Source organism: Oryctolagus cuniculus, chromosome 6, assembly GCF_964237555.1.
Source record: "Oryctolagus cuniculus chromosome 6, mOryCun1.1, whole genome shotgun sequence".
Taxonomy (NCBI): domain Eukaryota; kingdom Metazoa; phylum Chordata; class Mammalia; order Lagomorpha; family Leporidae; genus Oryctolagus; species Oryctolagus cuniculus.
The window spans coordinates 87,098,309-87,120,883 of NC_091437.1; the positions used below are offsets into that span (position 1 = coordinate 87,098,309).

The following is a 22,575-nucleotide window of genomic DNA, read 5'->3' on the forward strand; positions in this document are numbered from 1 at the left end:
TCTCAATACCCGAAATGGCCCACTGAGGTCCCCTGGTTGTGAAAAACTTAAAAAGTACTGCATAAATACAGCACGACTTAAAATTTTGTAACTATAAATAAACATGTCAATGTGAAGAATGTAAGTTTGCCTTTTTAGGTAAATTCTCAGGTTTAAAAGACAAGAGATAGGTATACATTTATCATGTGAAACAAGCAACTACAAAATAAACCTTTAGAAAATTAAGAATTATATATAACCAGTAAAGCTTAAGCAAAATAGATTAGCTTCAAGATCATTTATACCACAGTTTTGCAAACAACTTTATTTGCTTCTCTCTCTCTCTCTCTCTCTCTCTCTCTCTCTCTCTCTCATACCACACACACACACACACACACACACAGCCTTAGGCATGAGTTGAAGGAAGTCACAGAAGTCAGGGGTTCATCAGCTATCTGTATTTTCCCTGCATCAGAGGCTTTTCAAAGGGGCTTAAGAGAAGTGGTACAAAATAAATGTCAAATGATTACTTCATATCCTTGTTTTTCACATAAAAATAAAGCATAATTAATTTCTGTACATAAAACATGCATTAGTAACATGACCAAAAAAATGGCTGATGAGAAATTAATGATTCCAAACATTTTTTAACACACAAATTTAATTATTTACTTCTCATAAACTGCTCAAACATCTTTTGGAGTTAGTAGTAATAACACATTAACAAAGAAGACTGCTTTAAAAAATACACCTCAGACACCTGGCTAAGTGAACTTTATCAAGGAGAACATAATCAGTTTTGAACTGAAACTTAATGAATTCTGACATTGTACTCTACTCAAATTCACTGGGGAAACACAATAAATACTGACAATCTTCCAGAAAGAACACTGTTAAATGATATGCAATTGTGGCAGAACCTTCTACTAAGTGATAGCTTAGTTGAAGTGCTTTAATATTTGAAAATCAAAAGTTTCTGCCCTCCAGAAACATTAACAGAATGAAATCCCTGTCCTGAATAATAAGGACAAGTTTTAATAACCATTTAAGCTTCCAAAGATGCACAATGTATAACATGTGCAGTTGTATCTAAAAGTACCCACAGAATGTTTGTAGTTAATAATAATTAATAATAATAATGTTTTTCTAAAAAGAAACTGGACACACTGGCTCATGTTTGCTAACCCATGGAAATGGTGGGCAGAGGGGATGTGTGCTCTGTGTATAGATTCCAGAATTTAACTTTTTAGCTCTCCTTTTGATAGCCTATAAGAGTCACTGATGACAAAGGGGGAAAAAAAATCTGTTATAGTCCCCTCAGAGCAAATGGATGAACAATCTAGTTACTGAAAGCAAGAAAGCCATTTAGATAAATAGGGAAAAACAAGACACCACTATGTTTAAACACACATTTTCAAGTCATAAGTTCTCTGAAAACATGAAATGCCACTCCATCAAAGAGTAACAGAAACTGAAGGAGAGTCTCAGGTCCTAGCCTTCTCTAGCTGAAGGAGCTCTCTTTGCTTGAGGGAGACATGGGTAAAAACTCATTTTAAGAAATGTATTTCATACTTACATAATACAATTGCTTTTGCCCCTACTGAAATTCATTTTATAGAAATTGATTAAAAGATGTTTGTGGTTTGTAAGTTTTTTTAGTGGGAAAAATTTATTGTATAAAAAATGATTTTCCCTTTAATAAACTTAATTTATAAATCTAAAAATCACATGTATGTGCCTAAGCCAAAATTAGTAATGTTAATGAAAGAAAAAAATAGAAAAAGACAGTTATTTAGGATCAATAATTTTAATATATATACAACATTATTTAAGTTACATATTCACATTTTCCCTCTTGTATATTTCAACTTAAAAAAAATACAAAGTACTTTCTCTGGATGTATATTTGGAAATAAAATAAAAAATGAATTTTGCTTTCATAAACAGAAATATTCAGACATTTTATATCTGAATATAGTCAGTCACTTAACTACCATAAGGCAAAAACAAGGGGTTGTTTTAAAATTATTTCAAAAGCACCATTAATACAGATTTTTACATTGAAACTTGTATGAACCTATCTGATAAGTCAGTTAACGTAAGAACAATCACAAATAAAAAAATATTATTTTTTAAAAGAACACCATTTTACACAAATATGTTAAGGATCAACAGAAAAGCATTTAAGTGTTGGATCATGCCAGAAATATTTTTATAATTAGGTCCATTAGAATCATCCTTATTAATGTGTTAGAAAGACAAGCATCAAGGGTTAATCACAACACAGTTTGTTACTATTAAGTTTCCAAACTTAGTTCAGTGAATACATAAGTAGAAATAAAATAACACAGAAATCAATTATTCTCCCAAGAACATCATTTTCAATGCACTTTGTAGATGACTGCAAGAATGAGGAATACCACTTTCTTCACTAAAACTGGGGGCAGCTGAGCAAGGAACTAGCTAGCAGCCATACAGAGCAAGGCTAGGTTTTATTGTGCATTCACATTGTCCTACTGCACAGTACGCTTTGCATAAGCAAAGGAAAGAAATGAAAAAAGAAACTGCTTCGGGTTTTCATAAGCCACGACTTGAGTCCCTGCATCAAAGTTACTGGTTATGTAAATCCAAAATGACACAAGTCTTGCCCTGAACCCCTTCATTCTGTGACGTACCATCAACACCATCTGCAGTTTCGCTTTCTTCTTCTTCTTCTTCTAGCATTTCAAAAGGAGTCATTATATCATAGAGAAATGAGAGGAAACCATAAAACCAATCTGAACTTTCCTCTGCTAAAATATTAAGGACTTCCTCAAGAGAATCAATATTTTCATTACTGCCATCTTTGGTCAGGCCTACATAAGAATAAAGGAAGAGAGAAAGAGAAAATAAGGAGAGCAGTTAGGCTGAAAAAGGAGATTGCGGAAGGGTGATCTCAATAAGACGTGCATCATAGTCACAGAGGTTTACAGAGAAGGTAACTGGGAAAACAAAGAAATCAATGAAGATGCACACCTCACAATCAACTCTCAATCGTGTGTAGTAAAGGGAGGCCACCTCTGACCAACCGTCTTTGTCCTTCTTGCATTAGAAAATTTGTAGTTGAAAATCTGACAAAATTCTATCAGCCCAAATCAATAGACAGTAAATGGGAGAATCGATTGACTGTCATGGAAAGACTGAATAAAGGCAGTGTCAGAGAAAATAGACATACACTTCTGACAAGCTCCAGATTTGCTCAACTACCACCCACTTATTATCGAGAGTTGATTATACAAATATATATATAAACAGTCGTCACTGAAAGTAGAGATGCTCACCGTCCTCAAACTTTTCCACCTAGGACCTGAAGTTAACTTACAACACTCCAGATTCAATATCAAAATTACTGTTTATAGCACCCACAGATGGGTACAGATGCACTGAAATGATGGAACTCCAATAATTGTAACACCTGGATTTTAACATTACATGTATTGGCTCTTTAACACTCTTGCAATTGACTCATGGTCCTGTAATTCTGAACAATAAGAGCCAGCTAATAATAATAATTCACTCATCCTACTGATAAGGAATTTGATTAAAGCATTAGCCAGTCATTTGTAATAGGAACATTTTAAATTTCTCCCTGCATCAGTCCATGAAATAAGCTTCTACTAAAAAGTTATTTTTTATTTATAAGTACTGGACCCAAAACAGGACCCCATGATACAAAGAAATCAAAGTATATGTTGTTTTTATTGGTTCTTATTTGTTATTGTTCTTATGAGGAACTGGTAGGTCAACTGGCTCCAGTAGGTATCAAAAATCTCTGAATATATATAGCAGTATTTCCTCATTTTGAAGAAGAAAAACATGGTAGGAGTTCTAGTTGTGAGAAATGTCAAGACAAAGCTTCTCCAACTATAACCACCTAATTCAGCCTTTCACAATGCTCAATATCTGCATGTTGCTTATCTACCAGCAGTGAAGACATAATAATAGGGCAACTACTTTGTTTTAAAGATTACAGTGAATTTTCTTCTCTGTTAATCAACAGACCACTTGGAGGATGTGGGGGAACACACTTGCACCTGTTATTTAAATTATTTTTAAATGTTTTTTCACTGAATTAAACAGGTAACAAACGCTACAAACAGAAATCCATATTTCTACACAAGTCTCTGGAAATAACTGTTTCTTCTTTCTGCTTCAAAACATATGGCTGCATATTTTGTACAAATATTTTTACTTTTCTCCATTTCCCCATATAATCATTTCCAAGTACTGAATAGAAAAGGTAAAACTTGTCCACCCTTCTGTGTGACAAGTGTGCAAAAAACTAGAAGAAAACTATAACCCAACCATCCAACCTCCCTGTCATTCCTAAAACGAATGTGCTATTCCAAAGAGAAAAAGACAACATTCTGTATATGAAATTTCCTTCACATCAACTAAGTGGCAATCCCACCAAGCAGCAACATGTCAGTTTGGCTGGGCAGGTTCCAGCCCTTTCCTTCCTTTGGCTTGCTTACACATCTGTCCAGTCTGTGAACAATCAACAGGGGTCTAGGAATTGTGGGCTGGCTCCCTTGTGTGTTCCACCCATACCTGATACACGGTGCCAGCCAGGTGCTAGTCATGGAACAAAAAGACCACCATGCAATCCTTAGGTGGTGTTATTCTAAGATGATGTCACTCTCAGCATTCAGTCCCTGGATCATTTTCCTGTTGATTTCATTTGGAAAACAAGTTTTTAAAGAATACATTTCCAAGCAATGTAGTTCTCACTAATCTAAACTAAGAGCAAAGATATTTTTATTTTGGATAATTTGGTTACAAAGTATGAAGCTATATAAAAAAGAACAGGCTTAAGTATATATTCAGAAGGGCCTTGGCCAGAAATGATAAAAAGTAATCATAGCTACAGATTCTGAATTATTCATACATATTTAATTCTTTTTTTATATTCTGCAAAAAAGCAAAGCTTTAAAATGCAAAATAAATCTATAAATATGAATGTATCCTTTCCCTAACATTGGTAATATTTACACATACGCAGATTTAAGAATCTAGAAAAAAAGTAGGAAATAAATGGCAAACACAAAAGTTCAATGTCTCTCAACTATTACAATAGCTATTATGCCAAGCTCTCCACTAATCTTTGTTCTATCTTCCTTCTTCCACTTGAACTCCTTGTCCCTTAATGCAAAGCCAAAATCCTTAGGGTTCAAGCTTAAGTTTTTAGCTGCCTCTCCAGTAAGAATGTACCCAGGATACCTGGCTTCTTTTGGGTATATGTTCACTGTGTTTCCTCCTCCCATAGTCTCTCTCTGAATATACACACCTGTTGAAGTCTATGCATTCCCAATAATTTCACCAGTAGCAGAAGCATAACTTCCAGCAATCTCACACACCAGAAAAGAACATCGTAACATTCAAGTTAAGGCTGCAATTCATGCAGAGAATTCAAACAGGGTAGAAACGAGGGTAGAAGTGATAAGTGAGTTTCACAGTTCACCTTTGGTTTGTTTTATCTTTACAAAAGCCTCAAGCCAACTGTGCAAGTAGTACATGTATACAGTAAAATTGTTTCTGTATCTTGGCCTTGCCTTCCTTTGTGTAACAATTATTAGATAACCAAAATTACCCTGAGATTCACCAAAGCTGGTCCTGCCTCCAGAACAACACTTCTTACAAACAAAGAATGTTACAATTTGCCTAGCTAACATGGGTCTTCCCACAAACAGCAATTTTCATGTTACAATTAGTTAACTTCTTAATGGCTAGTTAAGGAAAATGGCTAATTAATGGAAATAAACTTCTGAAACCTAAAATACATTAAAAAGTTATTAATATAATAGTTTGTTACAGAAATCAGTATGTTCTCTATAAGAAACACAATGTTGTAAGTGTTAATGGTTGATATTTCCTAACTAATAAAACTTGATAGTAGGTTTTAAGAAAAAATATTAATAAAATACAGTGGACATTTCTAAATATGAGAGAAGTTAGGCCCACATGAAGTTATCTTTAAAATAAAAAGCTTTGGGGCCTGCACTGTGGTATAGCGGGTAAAGCTGCCGACTGCAGCACTGGCATCCCATATGGGTGCCGGCTCAAGTTCCGGCTGCTCCACTTTTGATCCAGCTCTCTGCTATGGCCTGGGAAGGTAGTAGAGGATGGCCCAAGTCCTTGGGCCCCTGCACCCACATGGGAGACCTGGAAGAAGCTCCTGGCTTTGGATCAGTACAACTCTGGCCGTTGTGGCCAAGTGGGGAGGGAACCAGCGGATGGAAGACCTCTCTCTCTCTTTCTCTCTCTCTGCCTCTCCTTCTCTCTGTGTAACTATGACTTTCAAATAAATAAGTCTAAAAAAAAAAAAAGGTAAAATAAAATAAAAAGCTTCATTATTCAGAATTAATCATTTAAAGTAATTAATGGAGTAATCATTTATAAACAAGCAAATTAACAATCATCTTGATACATTAAGTTGCAAATAATTTTATTTCCTTAACATGTTGGGATTATAGTCATTTAAGGATTTAATATTTTTATAGAAACTCAAATTTAGATGCATTATGACAGAATTACATAGAAAATTTCATTAATGTTAGGATAGTACAAAAATTTTACGGAAATTTTATAGTAAGTTTCCACTGTCAAGTAGCAAACACTGATTCCCACTAAGTGGTCATAAAAAAAGCCACATAAACTGAGGTAAAATTAATAAGTTCTTACATTTAATCAAAACTGAAATTCTTTTTTTCATATATAGAATTTATTGTCTTAAAAGGAAGTGAAATTAATCTGAAAATTTAGCTGGTGGCAGATGTGACAGATCTGCCCATTCTTTCATAACCATAAATATACAAAATAGTATGCCTACCAAGAATTTGTGTTATTATTCTACCAAGCTTTGTGTTTAATGTCATGCCATATCCACTGTTTTTCTAAGATTTTGATATTGTTTTAATACATGTTATGCTAAAGCAAAGGAAATGATGCTGATTAATGAGGAGAAATACATATCTCCGCAGTTATATTAGCTAAAAGTTACAGATTAAAATTAGCACTATTGTTTCTAGTAAGCACTTCTGAAAAATGAATACAAATAACATAAATATTATTAAAGCAAAATCATTGTTTTGTTTCCAGTTTTTACCACCACTAACAAAAAAGATGTGTACTTGCCTAATAAAGCTTTGGCATCATCCACATCAAAATCTCCATCACCATCAGCGTCATAGACTCCTAGTTTTCCTACAAATGGAGAGAAATGATGGATATATAAAGAAAACACAAATTTAAGAAGGTATTATCATTATTGCAGTACTGTCCATCAGACAAAAATGTTACCAAAGTAACACCTAGTTCTCTAGTCCTGCAAAAGAGTACCACCTAAAAATGATAGAAATTCACTTAGCTATTCAGGAAGTAGTCACCTAACAAATTCTAAGAAATATAACTGAGATGATATTGTCCTTAAAGGTTTAACAATACCCTGATTTAATCATTTCAGGACAGCTTCTTATACTACTAAAGATATTTTTGGTAAAGTTTTTAACACACATGAAAAATAATATTGGCACATTTCTTTTTTCTTTTTTTGACAGGCAGAGTGGACAGTGAGAGAGAGAGACAGAGAGAAAGGTCTTCCTTGTCCACTGGTTCACCCTCCAATGGCCACTGCAGCCGGTACGCTGCGGTCGGTGCACCGCACTGATCCGAAGCCAGGAGCCAGGTGCTTCTCCTGGTCTCCCATGCAGGTGCCGGTCCCAAGCACTTGGGCCATCCTCCACTGCACTCTGGGGCCACAGCAGAGAGCTGGACTGGAAGAGGAGCAACCGGGACAGAATCCGGTGCCCCGACCGGGACTAGAACCCTGTGTGCCGGCGCCTCAGTCGGAGGATTAGCCTAGTGAGCCTTGGCGCTGGTCAACACATTTCTAACATGAAGTTTTATGTATTGCAGTATGAGACTTCATTACACTATCAATATATAAGCATACAGAACAAGCAAGCCTCAAATAAAGATGAAATGTAAATAAATGAACAGAGTATTAAGTGCTAAAAACAACAGGGAAGTAAATTTTACATTTCAAATAATAACTTACAACAGAAATATCTTGAATTAACCCTAAAAAATATAAAGTCACCATTCTGGAAATAAAGTATATAAAACTGCAGGCTTCCCAAAATTACAAAGGAAAACTTAGGGTTATCCTACTTAAAATTTTAATTAGCACCGGCCATCTATTACTAAGGGGGAAAGAAAGGCTTAAAACAGCTCTGCTGTGTAGACAGTGCACCAAGACCTTGCTCCTCAAGAACAGCTCCTAAGTATTTGGAGGCTTTCCTGCTTTGTCATCAGGAAAGCTGTTTTGCATTTCAAATGAGTCACCTACATTCAATACTGAAAAAAACATTCTAAAATCAACAGTTGCTAATTCATCTTTGGACAATGACTATGAAGAAACACAATGTACAGGAACATTTTAAACAGCATTCACAAATATCTACAGCATTAAATTCTGTTTCCACTGCTTTAATATAAAGTATATTAAGATTGCGTAAGGGCAGGCAGAAATTTTGGTATGGAGTACCCACCACCGATTTTACCTTCTGAAAGCCCCAGCTATACTTAGGTAAATAGTGAACTTGCTATAGAGAAGTCTGACTTAGAAAGCACACACACATTACAAATGGTAATATTAATGGAGAAGTAAGGACAATATCATTTTTGCTGCTAAAGAAATGAAAAGTGCTGCTCTGTAGGTCAAAGATGTCCACAGAATTGCATTCAAATAACACTGAGCAGATGGAAAATACCATCACTTCCTGACACACAGGAGAAATTGTTCTTACCACTTAACATTTTCTGATGCAAATGATGACTAAATTAGTGGAAAAGGGAGGAAGACTTTGCAAGGGTGAGGAACCGCTGGCCTGTGGGCCTTATAAGGGCTGAAAAATCACTTGGTCTGGTCCTGCTAAAGCAGCTGCAGGCAGGACTTGAAATTCAACAAATCAATAGCAGACTAATTTTCAAGTCTATAATTCTGTATGGCCTGTAAATGATGTCATAGATATCCAAATGTCGCTTGGCATAAAAAAGGTCCCCCACCCCTGATTTAGAGACCCACACAAACAGACTTAAAATGCATCTCCAATGGCCTACCTTGAAGTACCTCTGACAAGTTATAACGGAAGTCCTTTGCTTTGGCTGCATGCATGTAAAAACATGAAAATTATTACTTATGTTTAAAGGTAAAAATGTCTCAAATCTCTTCTGTTCTTTAACTTGCATTCCCTTACGATGTTTCATGATAAGTCAACAAAAGCACAGAATTGTTCAGAAGTTTGTCTCCAAACTAGAAGTCTCCCTCTGTTAGTCTGAGTCTATCCAGAGACACTTTCCTTAACGTGATTAAAAAAAAAAACTTCAGCGAAAGACAGGTAACAACATGTGAATGTGTTTTTCAATTCTTGCCTCCTGGCCCCCAGAAAGACAACTGTAATCTGCCAGAAAAGCAGAGGCACAGGAGGTTGGAGGGAAGGGGGTGGGTCTTCTGTGCAACGCAGTCCATGTAGGAAAGTGGGCGTCTTTTCTAGTGACGGGTCCACATCTTTCACGGGATTACTAGAGATGAAGACTGTTGTTTACAACAGGCAGAAAAGGCAGCAATCTGCTGAGTGGAAAAGCAAAATGGAGCACATCCATACTATGGGATGTCACACTCAGCCTTATGCTCTATTTTGCAAAAAAAAAAAAAAAAGAGCAGACAAAAAAGTCACACATGTATGACTCCAATCATACAGAACTTCCAGGAAAGGCAAAACTACAGATAGAGAAATGTTTGCCAGGAGAGGCAAGGAGATAAAGAACTGGGTGTTTCAGGGAAACCGGTAATAGAAATATTCTGGAATTAAGAAGGATGATGGTTGCCCTAATGATAAATACACCAAATAAATGAAACTGGACATTTTCAAATATTTACAAAACTGAATATCATGTTATATGAATTTTAACTTGATTTTAAGAAGAGATATTTGGTTAAGTGAGAAAAAAAGAGGGATGTGTCTCCAAAAATTATAAAGAACCGTTAATGTAACAAATTAAAAAAACGACAGTGATTATGGGGAAAGAAAAAGGAGAAAGGGTAAAGTGATCAGAAATTCCATGGCAATTGCCTCAGAACACCACACAAATCACACATCACACACATACAGACTCACATCTTCCACTCACATGCATCCCAGCACCAACACAAACACACATATCCCAGCATCTACACAGACACACAGTCACATTCACACAGATACATGCACACATACCCATATCCCAGCACTTATACATGCATATGTCACACCCATACAACCCATATCAACACCAACACACACACACATACACACACACACACACACACCAAGGGGCGTACTTTGAAACCCCTAAGGAATGGTTTCACAAATTGTGTGGTTATGATCCATTAGTGGGTTCTTGAATAAATTCAGTGGCTCATAACCAAGTAATTGAAAAATTTATAAAATGACAAAATTGAATAGAAATTACATAGTGCTACATGCAGTGAGAATGAGTGGTGCTTGTTACAAACTTCTCTGTTTCATATACATACAATATAAAGTATCTTTTTAAAAATACATATTACAGGTCATGTACAAAGTTCAAGTACTCCAAGGTAACACTGTTCACATTCCCTTTCGTTCTTACCCTACTGAGAACCACTGAAAGGCTCCAGAAATTAACAGTATGAAAAGTGTCCACAAATGTTTAAGTTAACTAAGGTTGTCACTTACCCTCTTACAAATTCAACAGAGAAGTCACATCACAATTCTTACCTAGCACTTCCTCATAATCAACAAGTTCAAACCAAACGACAGCTACTGATGTCCAGACTCCCAGCAATGCGATGACCATAAACCATGTGAAAAATGAGCTTCCCGAGAGTCCTCCTTTCCTCCCATTCCTGTGTCCATGCTTTGGCTCTGTTTAGAAATAACAGAAATGTAAAATGTCATTATAAAGAAGAGAATACATTTTTGCACAACTTTTTTCTGAATAAATTATGTCTCCAGTTTTCTGATAGTACTGATAATGGTAAGTCATTCCAAAAAGTTTTCACTGAAATTCTCAAAACATATTATACAAAGTAAGAATTCTGGAAACAGGAACACTTCTGCTTAGACTCAAAACTATGTAAACAAAACCCTAATTCTGAACTAATAGAAGATATGAACTACTAAAGGCTAACCAGTGAATATTAAAAAAAAGGGGGTTGAAAAAAATATGAATATTCCTTAGTTCTACATTCCTTATCAAAACTCCTTGAATAAAACCTCTTTCAAAGTTCAGAACACATCAACTTAATGAAATTATATAAAAAGGTAGCCAAATCCTTTTATGCATGCTAATTCCTGTAGGATTTTAAGTGTCATGTGAACTCTCACAAAAGAAAACATGTTCTTATGGAGTGGGAAGAAAGAAGAAAACTACAGGAAGTGGAGAGCAGGGACAAGGAGCAGAGGAACAGCACATCAACATGCACGGTCTCGCTCCCGTGCAAGGTCCAGGAGCGCCTTCACAAGTGGGCTCAACGCAGCAAACAGCTTTGTAACCTGCCAACCACCAAGCGTCCCTTATTACACTTGAGACGCTTTAACACGCCCTCTATTCTTCTGGAAACATTCTTCTGACAGCCAAAAATAAAACAACGGAGGTCAAGTGAGAGTCATAAAAAATTAGTCAACACTGTCCTTAAAAGAGAAGACCACATGATAAGTAAAAAGGATATGCCATATCTGAAAATGGCACGTAAGAAAACGTTTCAGCAACCAGATAGAAAAGCAGGAGACGCCTGCACCCACGTAGCCAGCCGGACCTCTTTAAAATGCATTCACGTGCTTTGCCACAAGCGCTCCTCGCAGCATTGTGCCCCTGTTTCTGCAGAAGGCATTTCTGGATGTTTATGCAACTGTTCCTCCCACTGCAGGACATCTGGCACCGCTGGTTCTCCCTGGACCCAAAGGCAAGTACTCCTAGAGATGATGACAAAAACACCCCCAAACGGCTCCACGTGTCCCTGGGAAGGGCAGTGCCTGGCTGAGAACCTCTGTGGGTGAGGACAGGAATAATCATGAGTTTTACGGAGGGAAGATGCTGGGATTCACCCCAAGTCACCAGCACAAGCCCTGACCTATCTGGTCCTGAGTTCTTCAGCCGTACTGAGTGGGCCAGCTGGCAAGGTTTCAAAAGCCCCACTCACTCTCATCCAGCACCTGCCTTCTGACTTCTAATGCAATTCTAGCTATAGAACACCAGTGATAATTTTCAGCAGTTCAAGTCAAGAAAATACTGCCAATATATCCCTCTGAAAGAAAAACCAAAATTCTTACTACACAGGGTACCTACATTTTTAAAACCCACCACAAAATCAATTTTTCAAAGGGGGCCATAAAAATTAAATCAATATAAGTGTGTTTGTGTATGTGTATGTATGAATACTCAAGCATATAGATTTATACACCTACATCCAAGTCTATAGAAAAATGACTAAAAAAGACAAATTTCCTTATTCAAGAGAAATTCCTTTTTCTAGTGTTAAGAGACCGGGAAAAGGGCCAGATTTCTGAATAATCATATGTTAAAGCCACAGGAATATATTTACCAAATAATGTACTTCATTTATAATATGATCTATATAAGTGTCTTCCTTCTGGGGCCAGCAATGCAAGGATCCCATTTGGGCATCAGTTAGAGTCCTGGCTGCTCTAGTTCCCATGCAGCTCTCTGTTAATGGCCCAGGAAAAACACAGAAAGATGGCCCAAGTGCTTGCCCTCCCCTCCAACCCACGTGGGAGATCAGATGAAGCCCCTGGCTCTTGGCTTTGGGCTTGGTTCAGCCCTGGCCATTGCAGCCATCTGGGGAGTGATAGAAGAGATAGAAGAGATAGAGAGAGATAGAAGATCTCTCTGTGTCTGTGTCTCTCCCTCTTTCTCTGTAATTCTAACTTTTAAAATAAACAAATAAATCTTTAAAAAAAAAAGAGTCTTCCAAATACTGGCTATAGAAAAACATAATATGTATATTAAAATATACTTCTTAGGCACAGATTACATTATTATTTATTATATCAAATAAAATGGGTTTCACTGTTTCAGTGCCCAAATGTTACACGGTAGGGAGAGACTGGATAAAAATTTCTGCAATGTTGGGGGTGGGGGAGGTTAATCACTTCCAGTATTTTTATGCATCTTAAGCACATAAATTACAAAAGGAACTAAACAGAATAAGCCACTGCTAAAATAAGAAGAAAAAAAAGACTGAAGTAGGCTCTGTGGATGCAAAGGCATTCCAGATTCAGTAGTAGTGCTGTGTGTTCATTTATTAAACTTCTAAAAACATGAAGATATTTTTTCTAAGAATGTATTTTGAAAAACCTTATATCTATATAACATATAAATATACACACATATGGATTTTCATAGAATACCAAATATAAAACTGCCTTTGAAAATATTCACTGACTTCCAAATATGGAACTATAATAGTTAAGTACTAAGAATGTCCACCACCCCTTGTCTACTTACTGCTTGAGGATCAAATCCAAACTTCTATTTAAAATGAATGCTAGGAATACAGTCAAACTGGGTCCCTATCTCCTCTCAGACATTCTGTAATTAACACTAGTCTCTTGTACTGTTCCTCATTAAGTGGAAAATCACAAGCCTAGGTAAGTAGTTCATCCTTTCATTCACTGCACATAAAAGTCATGCGTCACTTAACCATGGGGACACATTCTAAGAAATGTTTTTAGCTAATGTCACTGTTGTTCAAACAATACTGAATGTACCCTCACAAGCTCAGATGGCTATGACGGCACTAGGCAATATAATCGTGTGGGACCACCTTCCACTATGCAGTCCCTTATTAACTGAAACATCTGTGCAGCACATGGCCATCTTTATTCAGCATCTGTGTGCCAGGCATGATATAATGTTTATCCAAATAAGGTTTCAAAATGTATACAGCAGGAGGAGTACACTCAAGATACTATTCAAACAAAACTATTCTGAAAAAGCTAATAAAACAAAATAATAACTTGAACTCAAGGTTCAATTCTTTGTTTCTCTTAAACTAGAAGCAAGGGAGGAAAATTTCTGAGATTCTCAAAAGTGAAGCATCTTTTGTCCCAGTTAAATCGGTGATACTCATTACATTATTGACCTATAACACCAAATGTAAGGAAAAAGTAGACAAAAGATTTTTCAAAAGAAATTACGTAAATACGAGTGGGCAGCAAAAAGTTGTTTGTGGAAAGTGGTATTGAGAGGGGACGTGAACTTGCCATGAAGTTTTTGAACCCCTTGTACATCCTGCACCAAAACAGAGAGGGGGATTAGAAGAGAGAGGCAAGAGAAAGCCACACATGTGGTAGAGCTAACCTTCGCCTCGTATACCTCAATTTTAGACATGCTTCTTAGACTTTCAATCAAGTTTCTTAACCTGCTGTGCAAAACTACAGAATAGACTTGAGAGACAACCTAACTCAAATATGTAGAAGCAGCAAGCTGCAGCAGAGGGAAGGTCTTTGCAGAGCACAGCACAGCACAGAATCAGAAAGCCAAGTGGTAAGGCAGCGCCCACAGGACAGAGACTTGGTGGCCACTTATTGTGTCCTAAAATACTACTTTAACCTGATGATGCAAGAATGGTATAATCCATATTAGATTTTTATCCAAAAATCATTTTTATTAAATGTATTAATCACTTTAAAAAGTAAATGTTGGGCCGGCGCTGGGGCGTAGCAGGTAAAGCCACCACTTACTGTGCCAGCATCCCGTATGGGTGCTGGTTCGAGTCCTGGCTGTTACACTTCTGATCCAGCTCTCTGCTATGGCCTGGGAAAGCAGTGGAAGATGGCTTAAGTCCTTGGGCCCCTTCACCCGCATGGGAGACCCAGAGGAAGCTCCTGGCTCCTGGCTTCGGATCGGCACAGCTCCAGCCAATGTGGCCATTGGAGAGTGAACCATCAGATGGAGGACCCCTCTCTCTCTCTCTCTCTCCTTCTGCCTCTCTGTAACTCTGCCTTTCAAATAAAAAAATTTTTTTAAAAGGTAAATGTTACCTAGCTAGATTATTAAATTATTACCAATATTTTATCCATCCCTTTATAATATCAAATAAAAGACATAACTGTTACTTATTACTGTGAATACTTAACCTTATTACTGGTATTAATCCCATAAAGGAACAAAAAAAAAAACAACACCAAATTATAGAAGGGAGTCCTCCTTAGACACCATATTTGGGAGTACTTTTTTAACAACAGTAAAAATACACACTCTTGATGTGTCCCTCTGTGAATGTGGTATGCCTAGTCCCAAAGGACAGATCAGTTTCCAATTAAACTGAAGAAAGCACAGTAAGACAAACCCTTCAAGAAGGCTCGGAACTCCCTAAGGAAACCTGAAACCAGTACTTTGTTCCAAAGGAATTCTGGAAAAATATCTACTCGTTCCCCTAATTTCTAAGATCAGCATTAACTCAAGAATCTTTCAGTCCATTCCTTTGCTCCATGTTCAACTTACAGTGGGTGAGGGGTGTCAAAAACATGGCTAGAATGGTATGATTCATTTTTCCACACGGTCCCGTCGAAAGCACCAGACTTGCAAGTCAGGGAATGCTCCTAGAAATGACCAAGCATACAGTTCCAACAGTCCAAAATGAAGACTCTCCAAAAATGGAGACTGGGCTGGGGACAACAGGTCATTTTATTTATTTGGTTGAGGAAAAGAAAACAGGAAATGTACCCAGCTCCAGAAACAGCTGTCAATTACTTAGCTGGCCTACCAGTAACTGAATTACAATTAACTGTTGACAAATTTTAGTTAGCACTATGCTGGCACTTCATATTTATTCATAAAGTCTATTTGTTTAGTTTTAAGAAACCACAGAACCTGTAAAGTAATTCATCAAATATTATTTTTCCAGGCCTACAAAATATAATCCTTTGGGAACTAAGGACTGACTGTTCAAAGTGGGCCAGAAGTAACAGCTGATTTCACCTAATGACGTAGATTACATGATGCATGGAGAAGGAGAGAAACATCTTCCAACAGAACTGAGAGTCAGATATATACTCATATTCCTCAAGGTGCTATGAAGCTCTTTATCGGCCTAGTCAAGCATCCCCTTCCAACCAGTTCATACTCAAATCTACTCAGCGTGGAGGTGCTCCCATTCTCCATCCCCACAGCGCAATCCTTTCAGTCACTGCTTAGAATGCTGAGGGCTGGGAGCATTCTTCATACATCTATTGCTCGTTCCTTACTTAAACTGTCAACAGAATGAGTGAGTGCAGTCTACTTTTAACGAACTAAAAATAAGTGACTAACAATTTGGACGAAAACAAACGTACAATAAAAGTAAATTCAACACGCCATTAAAGTACAGCTGAAGATTAATGATTCAGTTTAAAAAATATTATACTATCTTTTCTTGGCATTTATTATGTTTCCCAAAAAAATTAGGTCAGTTTCCATATATGGTCTTTGCTTGAACCAACTAAGTCTGCTCATTAATGTAAGACTGGATTTGTACATCTCTTAAATTTCCTATCATTTTATGTGATCTAGGAATACATACAATTCTCTTACCGCAATTAACTTACAAGACTAAGGAAGACTCCTAGTACTTTTATTTGACGTTTGTAAAATGCAATCTCTGTTAGTAAAATAAACTAAAAAACAGTGTTAAGACACCAAAACATATTCAGATTACAGATTATTCCATGATAATTTCAACTACTGTGAAAGTTAGTGTCTCTGGGCATTCAAAATTAAAAAAACAAGACGTGGTCAAAGCACTTAGCCAAAAATGTGGTAACAGAACACAACTGAAAATAAAACGCAAAGCTGTCAGCTGGATCTAAAACCACTTTTAACCCAAACAACAAAAATATACCTTTATCCTCAGTCATTGTGATTTCTTCAATCCATGAATAATATATACTAAAGAAAAAAAAATCAAAGTGCTCTCAGCAGATATGGAGGAGGCCACATGTCTTCCCCTACTCCAGCTCCAGACTAGCCAACCCCCAAGCAGCCAGGGCCTCTAGAGCTGAAATTGGACCTGCCTGCGAAGGCTGCTCACCAGTTATTTTTAGAGGCTTCCTCCTCACCGCCAAATGCTGCTAACCACTCAGGCTGAAACGCATGCCTACCAACCCCCAGCCTTTCTCCCACTTCAAGGACTCTTTTCCTAGTTGGTCCTATCTCCTAATTCTAACCCTCAAAAAAATCAAGCACGCCAGAGAAAGTAAAATGGAACAAACTGTGTTCCCAGTTTTGTTCTGGAAGTAAGCTTTTAATGGCTCACGCTTAAGCACCAAACCATTCAAACCCAAAAGGAATCTTGCTATAAAATGTGGCGCCAAGCCCAGAAAAAGCTTGATCTGGTCCTTCAAAATGGAATCAAATGCCTACAAGACAAGACGGTGTTTTGTTAGAATGAAGCAGAACCAAAAATGAAATTAAATTAATAAATGCTCTAAAATTCTGATTCCCAGACATTACCATTCCAAGAGTACTTCCCTCCAGCAGCAAAAATAAAACACAACAACATTACACTATAGAAGGAAGGCAAGAGCCGCTTCCAGTGAAAAGGAGAGAGGTGGGGGAAGGGACTGAAGGGAGGCTGGGGGGAGGGGAGAGGTAGAGAGAACAACCTTCAGCAGGGAGAGTAGCCACTTAGGAAAGAAGGAAAAGTAGAAACAGATTACACAACCACATTTTGGTATTTTTGTACTTCTCCTTAACCTCATCTCCAAATAGTCTCTTCTGGGAAATGAAATCAGTCCAATTTTAATACCATTCTTCACTAACATAACCTTAGCAGATCACAGAATTCATTAGAGCTCTGATTAGTGTATTAAATTAACGTAGCACAAATAGTATCTAGAGCAAAGCAGCCACCTTTCAAAGTTGTCTGCAAGTCTTTCATTTTCTCACTCAAATCTAAGGCGCCACAGGGAAATTAAACATCATTAAATGCCCTGGAAAGGAGGCAGCCACCAACGGAAACGATATTAGTTGTCCCAGATAGGGGATAGAGTGAAGTAGGCATCAGGGTCAAGTAATCAAGACTGAGGAGTGTTGGGGGTCCCCTGCTCAAGTGCCTTTCCCTGGTTCCTTTCCTCCACTGAAGCTAGTGCTTGCTAAATCCTTTAATGACAATGAATTGCTTGTTGATCATTCAAGATGACCTCACTCCCAATCACCATACAAATTTACTAGAAAAAATATTCCGGAAGCTTCCTTTCATTGCACTGTTTTTGGAGGGAGGGTGAGAATGACAGAAGACCCTTCCTGGAACCCTTGGAAACCAAGCCCCCACACTCACATGGTGGGCAGCCTGGTAGGGTTTCACACTCACAGAGCTGGATTCTCTTCCCAGGGTATCCAATAACTGTTTTGGTGGAAGTCATCAAACTTCCGGGTCTGTTTCTTTGCTTATTAGAAGAAATGTCTCTTGGCATGCAAATGCTTGTTGAAATCATCCATGCACCAGATTTTTTACTGAATCACTCAGGAATAGAGCAGAAATCTCCTTACTCCCAATTCACAGTTCTTTGAGTACTACCAGCTGCCCCCAGGGACTTCTGTGCCACCAGGCTTTACTCTCATTGCCTGCCTGTGCAAGGCCAGCAGCCTTCTGAAGTACAGGTCTGTGGCCAAATGTTAGACTGAGACAACAGTCCCATTTATTAAATTTGGGTATACTTCAGCCCTGAGACTTCTTTAACACAGCTTCCAATATTTCTCCTGGACAAATCTTTATCATGAGTATTTATACATCCTACAGTTAACTCTCCCCTTCTTTTATCTTTTGCAATAGATGAATACTTATTCTGATAAAATGTCATTCCCAGTAACAATGGCATACTTGCAATTTTAGATTGGGTGATCAGGAGAAACCTCTCCTAAATATAATTTACACACAACTTTCTTTTTTTGTGTGTGTGAAGATTTATTTATTTGAAAGGCAGAGTTAGAGAGAGAGGGAGAGACAGAGACAGAGACAGAGAGGTCTTCCATCTGATGGTTCACTCCCCAACATGTTCTGAATTGCTAGAGCTAGGCCAGGCTGAAGCCAGAAGCCAAGAACATGGTCCAGGTCTCCTACATGAGTACAGGGGCCCAAGCACTTGGGCCATCTTCCATTACTATCTCAGGTCATCAGCAGGAGCTGGATCAGAAGTGGAGCAGCCGGGTCTCAAACCAGCACCCATATGGGATGTCGGCACAATAGTCAGAGGCTTAACCTTCTAGGCCACAATGCTGGCTCCTATTCACAACTTTCTAAGAAAAAATAAATTCTGAAGTCTAAGTAACTACCTCTTATAATAACTAATTTTTATAATAAAAATGCAAGTTATATCATAAACACAATTAAGTGATATTAACTATTCCTTACAAGTGCTTCTGGGATGAACAACAACTCCAAGGTCCAATCAAACACCAAACTTGAAACATGTGCACTTCTGAGACTGTTAATAGCCTGGCATCACCTGACTCCATGACAACCAAGACCGATGTTCAGAGTCAAGGGCTCTACGTCTCTCCATAAACCTACCAGGTGAAAATCCATCAGCGGGTTCATGGGTCAGTGATGAGTGCTTCTTTCCCTCACCCCAATCACCCATCACGAAGTGGTCCTCAAACTCTGAGAACATCAGTCACCTGAAGGACTAGCTGAAACAGATTCCAGCCCTACCCTGAGTTTTTGGAACTCTATTTCTGCAGTAGGACCCAAGAACTTGCATGTCTGGGTCCCAGTGACAAGATGCCACAGGTCTAGCTCCTATGCACTAGCTGTCCCTGATTCTCTTCCAGGTATGAAGGTGGAGAAGGAATGAAGCTCTTGTTTTTATTCACTTCCAGACTATTATTTTCTTACCTCCTATAAAAAGAAAAGAAAATGATGACAAGAACAACAAAATCCTGTTGGTGATAGGGTCTGGCATTTAGCCCGGTGGGTTAGATGCTGATTAACACACCTGTGCCTCACATCCTCATGCCTAGATTCAATGCCAGGCTCTGGCCCCTTACTCCAGCTTCCTGCTAATGCAGACCCTAGGAGGCAGCAGGGGTGAATCAAATAATGCGGTCCCTGGCTGAGTTCCCTGTTCCCAGCTACAGCCCCTGCCTCAATCCCAGCTGTTGCAAGAGGGAACCAGTGGATGGACAGTTCTGTCTGCCTCAGTCTCTCTCTCTCTCTCTGCCTCTTAAAATTGGAACAAACAAACGCCCCCTTTCCTCTGAGGTCTGTGCCATGCAATTATACTACCTTCACTGGGCCTCATCACTGTCAGCTGTCACCTCCAGAGACACCCCCAGCCCCATCCCACACTCAGTGAACTCTTCTACAGCTCGATTCCAGTCAATTCCCGGGTCTAATCTGGCAGCTTCTCTTTCCCTCATGTCTTCATTCCCAAGACCTCATCTCCTTCCACTCTGCACCCAGCCCTCTTGTGCATTATCCCTCTTCCTAACCACAGCCTCACTCTGGCTGGAATACTTCTAGCTGGAATACTGTAGCTCTTCTGGGAAGAACCAGAACCCAGCAAAGAAAGCTTTGTCTCCATTATAAGGACTACAGGGCAACATGAGATACTGAACATCTGGCTCTTTAAAACAAAAACGTAAGACTTCATCCATATATGGTACCCAAAATAAACATGAGTGAGCGATTCCATTCTAAACCTTGTAGTAAATCACCAGGAATTCCATACTAAGAAAAGCAACTCAGAAAAGGGTTAGTTCTACAGCTATGTGCCACATAGCATGAAAACATCCCCTCTTTGATCACAAACTTCTGTTTTCCAGCTTAGTTGTTCAACCATTTCCTCTGCTCTTCTGTGGCTCTATTGTTTCTCCTTTCCTCCTATCCCCTCATCACCTCCTGCCTTCGCACCTTTCTGTGTGCAAGGCAGAGCCAAAGTCTACCAGTTACTCACTGCCTTGCTCAGCACTCTCCTTGCTCCTCCACACCTTTCACAGCATCTCCAGCGCAGCAGAATGACTTACCCTCCGCAGGGCCCCTGGAATGGAAATCAGGAACCGGACACAGCGCGGCCAACCTGAGCGGGGCCTCGTTCTGCCTGTGAATCCGAACACCTTTCTCTAGAGCACTCATTTTCCCCTCCTCCACAATGACTAGTTCCACTTCTCCACCCTGGAAGTATCCCACCTTATACTCGAAACTGCAGTAGCCTCTTCCTTCACAGAGAAAACAGAAAAACTGCTAACCACACACACCTGCACCCACCTCCTCCCATCCCCTGCTGCCTCCCAACTCTCCCTCCCCGCCTCAGCTACCTCCCACTCCTGACTTCCTCCTCACGCTCCAACCATTCCAGCCACAGTGTCTTCGCTACATCTCCACCTGTGGCCAGCCCCCAGCTCTGTCTTTCTCAGCGCAGTCATAAAGAAAATTCTCAACAGAGCTGCTATCTCACTTTTGTCTCCTAACCTCCCGCTCACTCCTCACAACCGGTAGGCTGCCATCTGGCTTCTGTACCTGACGGCAGGGGAGCAGCTCTAATGCCACACCAATGATTTCTCTGTCATTTAACCCAAAGGACACTGTCCCCATCTTACGGGACCTCCCAGCAGAGTCTCTCTCCTTGAACATTCCCTCCACTGCCCCAGGATCCCTTGGCGTTTCTGTCCTCTCTCTGGACTGTCTGGTACTCAGTTTCTTTTGCCAGCTCATTCTCCTCCAGTTGACACTGAAGTACGAGAGCTCCATAAACCTTTGGCCTATGCCACCTCCCTGGCTGATTGCAGCTGCCATCTGCATGGCCTAAACTCTCCTCTCCTTTCAGCTCCAGGACCGTGTTTCTGTCTCAAGATTCCATCTGAATGACTAATGGGAACCTCAAACTCAGAACCTCCACAACAAACTGTCACCTTTTCCCTCTCCTCTTCAGGTTTAGATCGCAGAAGCAATTCTGTGAAGCCAGGCACTGAAGCCAAAAGCCTGGGATCTACCCTTGACTCTTCCCAAACTCTCATCATGAGTTTCTTCATATGGCTGGTGCAAGTGGTTGGTTACAATGATGCCAAGAACTGGATTTCCCTCGGCACCTGATCACCCTTGTCTGTATTTTTATTTTCAAAAAGCACTGTCTCACAGGATGCAAATGTGGGAATCCTGTCACAAATATCCCCAGTTTCTGTCTCTCACCTGTGATTACCCAAATCCAAGCTATCTTCATCTCCAAGGCTCTTCCAAGAGCTTACTACCATAACCTTCTGGCTGCACACAGAAAAATTTTTAAAAGTCTGATTTTTTTTTTTTATCACTACCCTGTTAGAAATCCCTCCACAGCTTTCACAGCACTCTCTGGATAAAAGATAAAATCTTCAGTGCAGCCCCTTAGACTCTGCTGGTCACAGCTCCTACTCCAGCCTTAGTGTTGTGACATTTCTCCCAGGTTGTCTAGACTCCAGCTGCACACAAACACCACGCTCCTTCCTGTCTCAGGCTCTCTGCCCAGGCGGCTCCCTCTTTCAGGATGTCAACACTGCTGC

General features: G+C 39.1%; 1 protein-coding gene across 35 annotated transcripts in view; it reads right to left on the reverse strand.

The window, feature by feature from the left end:
- The window catches only part of ASPH (aspartate beta-hydroxylase), a 303,829-nt gene that overhangs the window by 250,664 nt on the left and 30,590 nt on the right, over positions 1 to 22,575 (reverse strand). For 10 of the 35 annotated variants that reach the window (XR_011389109.1, XR_007918607.2, XM_070075069.1 and 7 more), the window contains 3 exons: positions 10,818 to 10,964; positions 9,139 to 9,183; positions 7,153 to 7,221 (listed from right to left, as the gene is read on the reverse strand). Coding sequence is in view for 32 of the 35 variants with exons in the window: in XM_070075069.1 (XP_069931170.1) it covers positions 7,153 to 7,221; positions 9,139 to 9,183; positions 10,818 to 10,964 (261 nt within the window). In the remaining 3 variants the exon portion in view is untranslated. Of the gene's footprint in view, positions 1 to 1,770; positions 2,835 to 7,152; positions 7,222 to 9,138; positions 9,184 to 10,817; positions 10,965 to 16,942; positions 17,117 to 22,575 lie in introns of those variants that run through there. The other 25 variants (XM_070075072.1, XM_051843770.2, XM_070075070.1 and 22 more) reach the window with 7 other exon arrangements.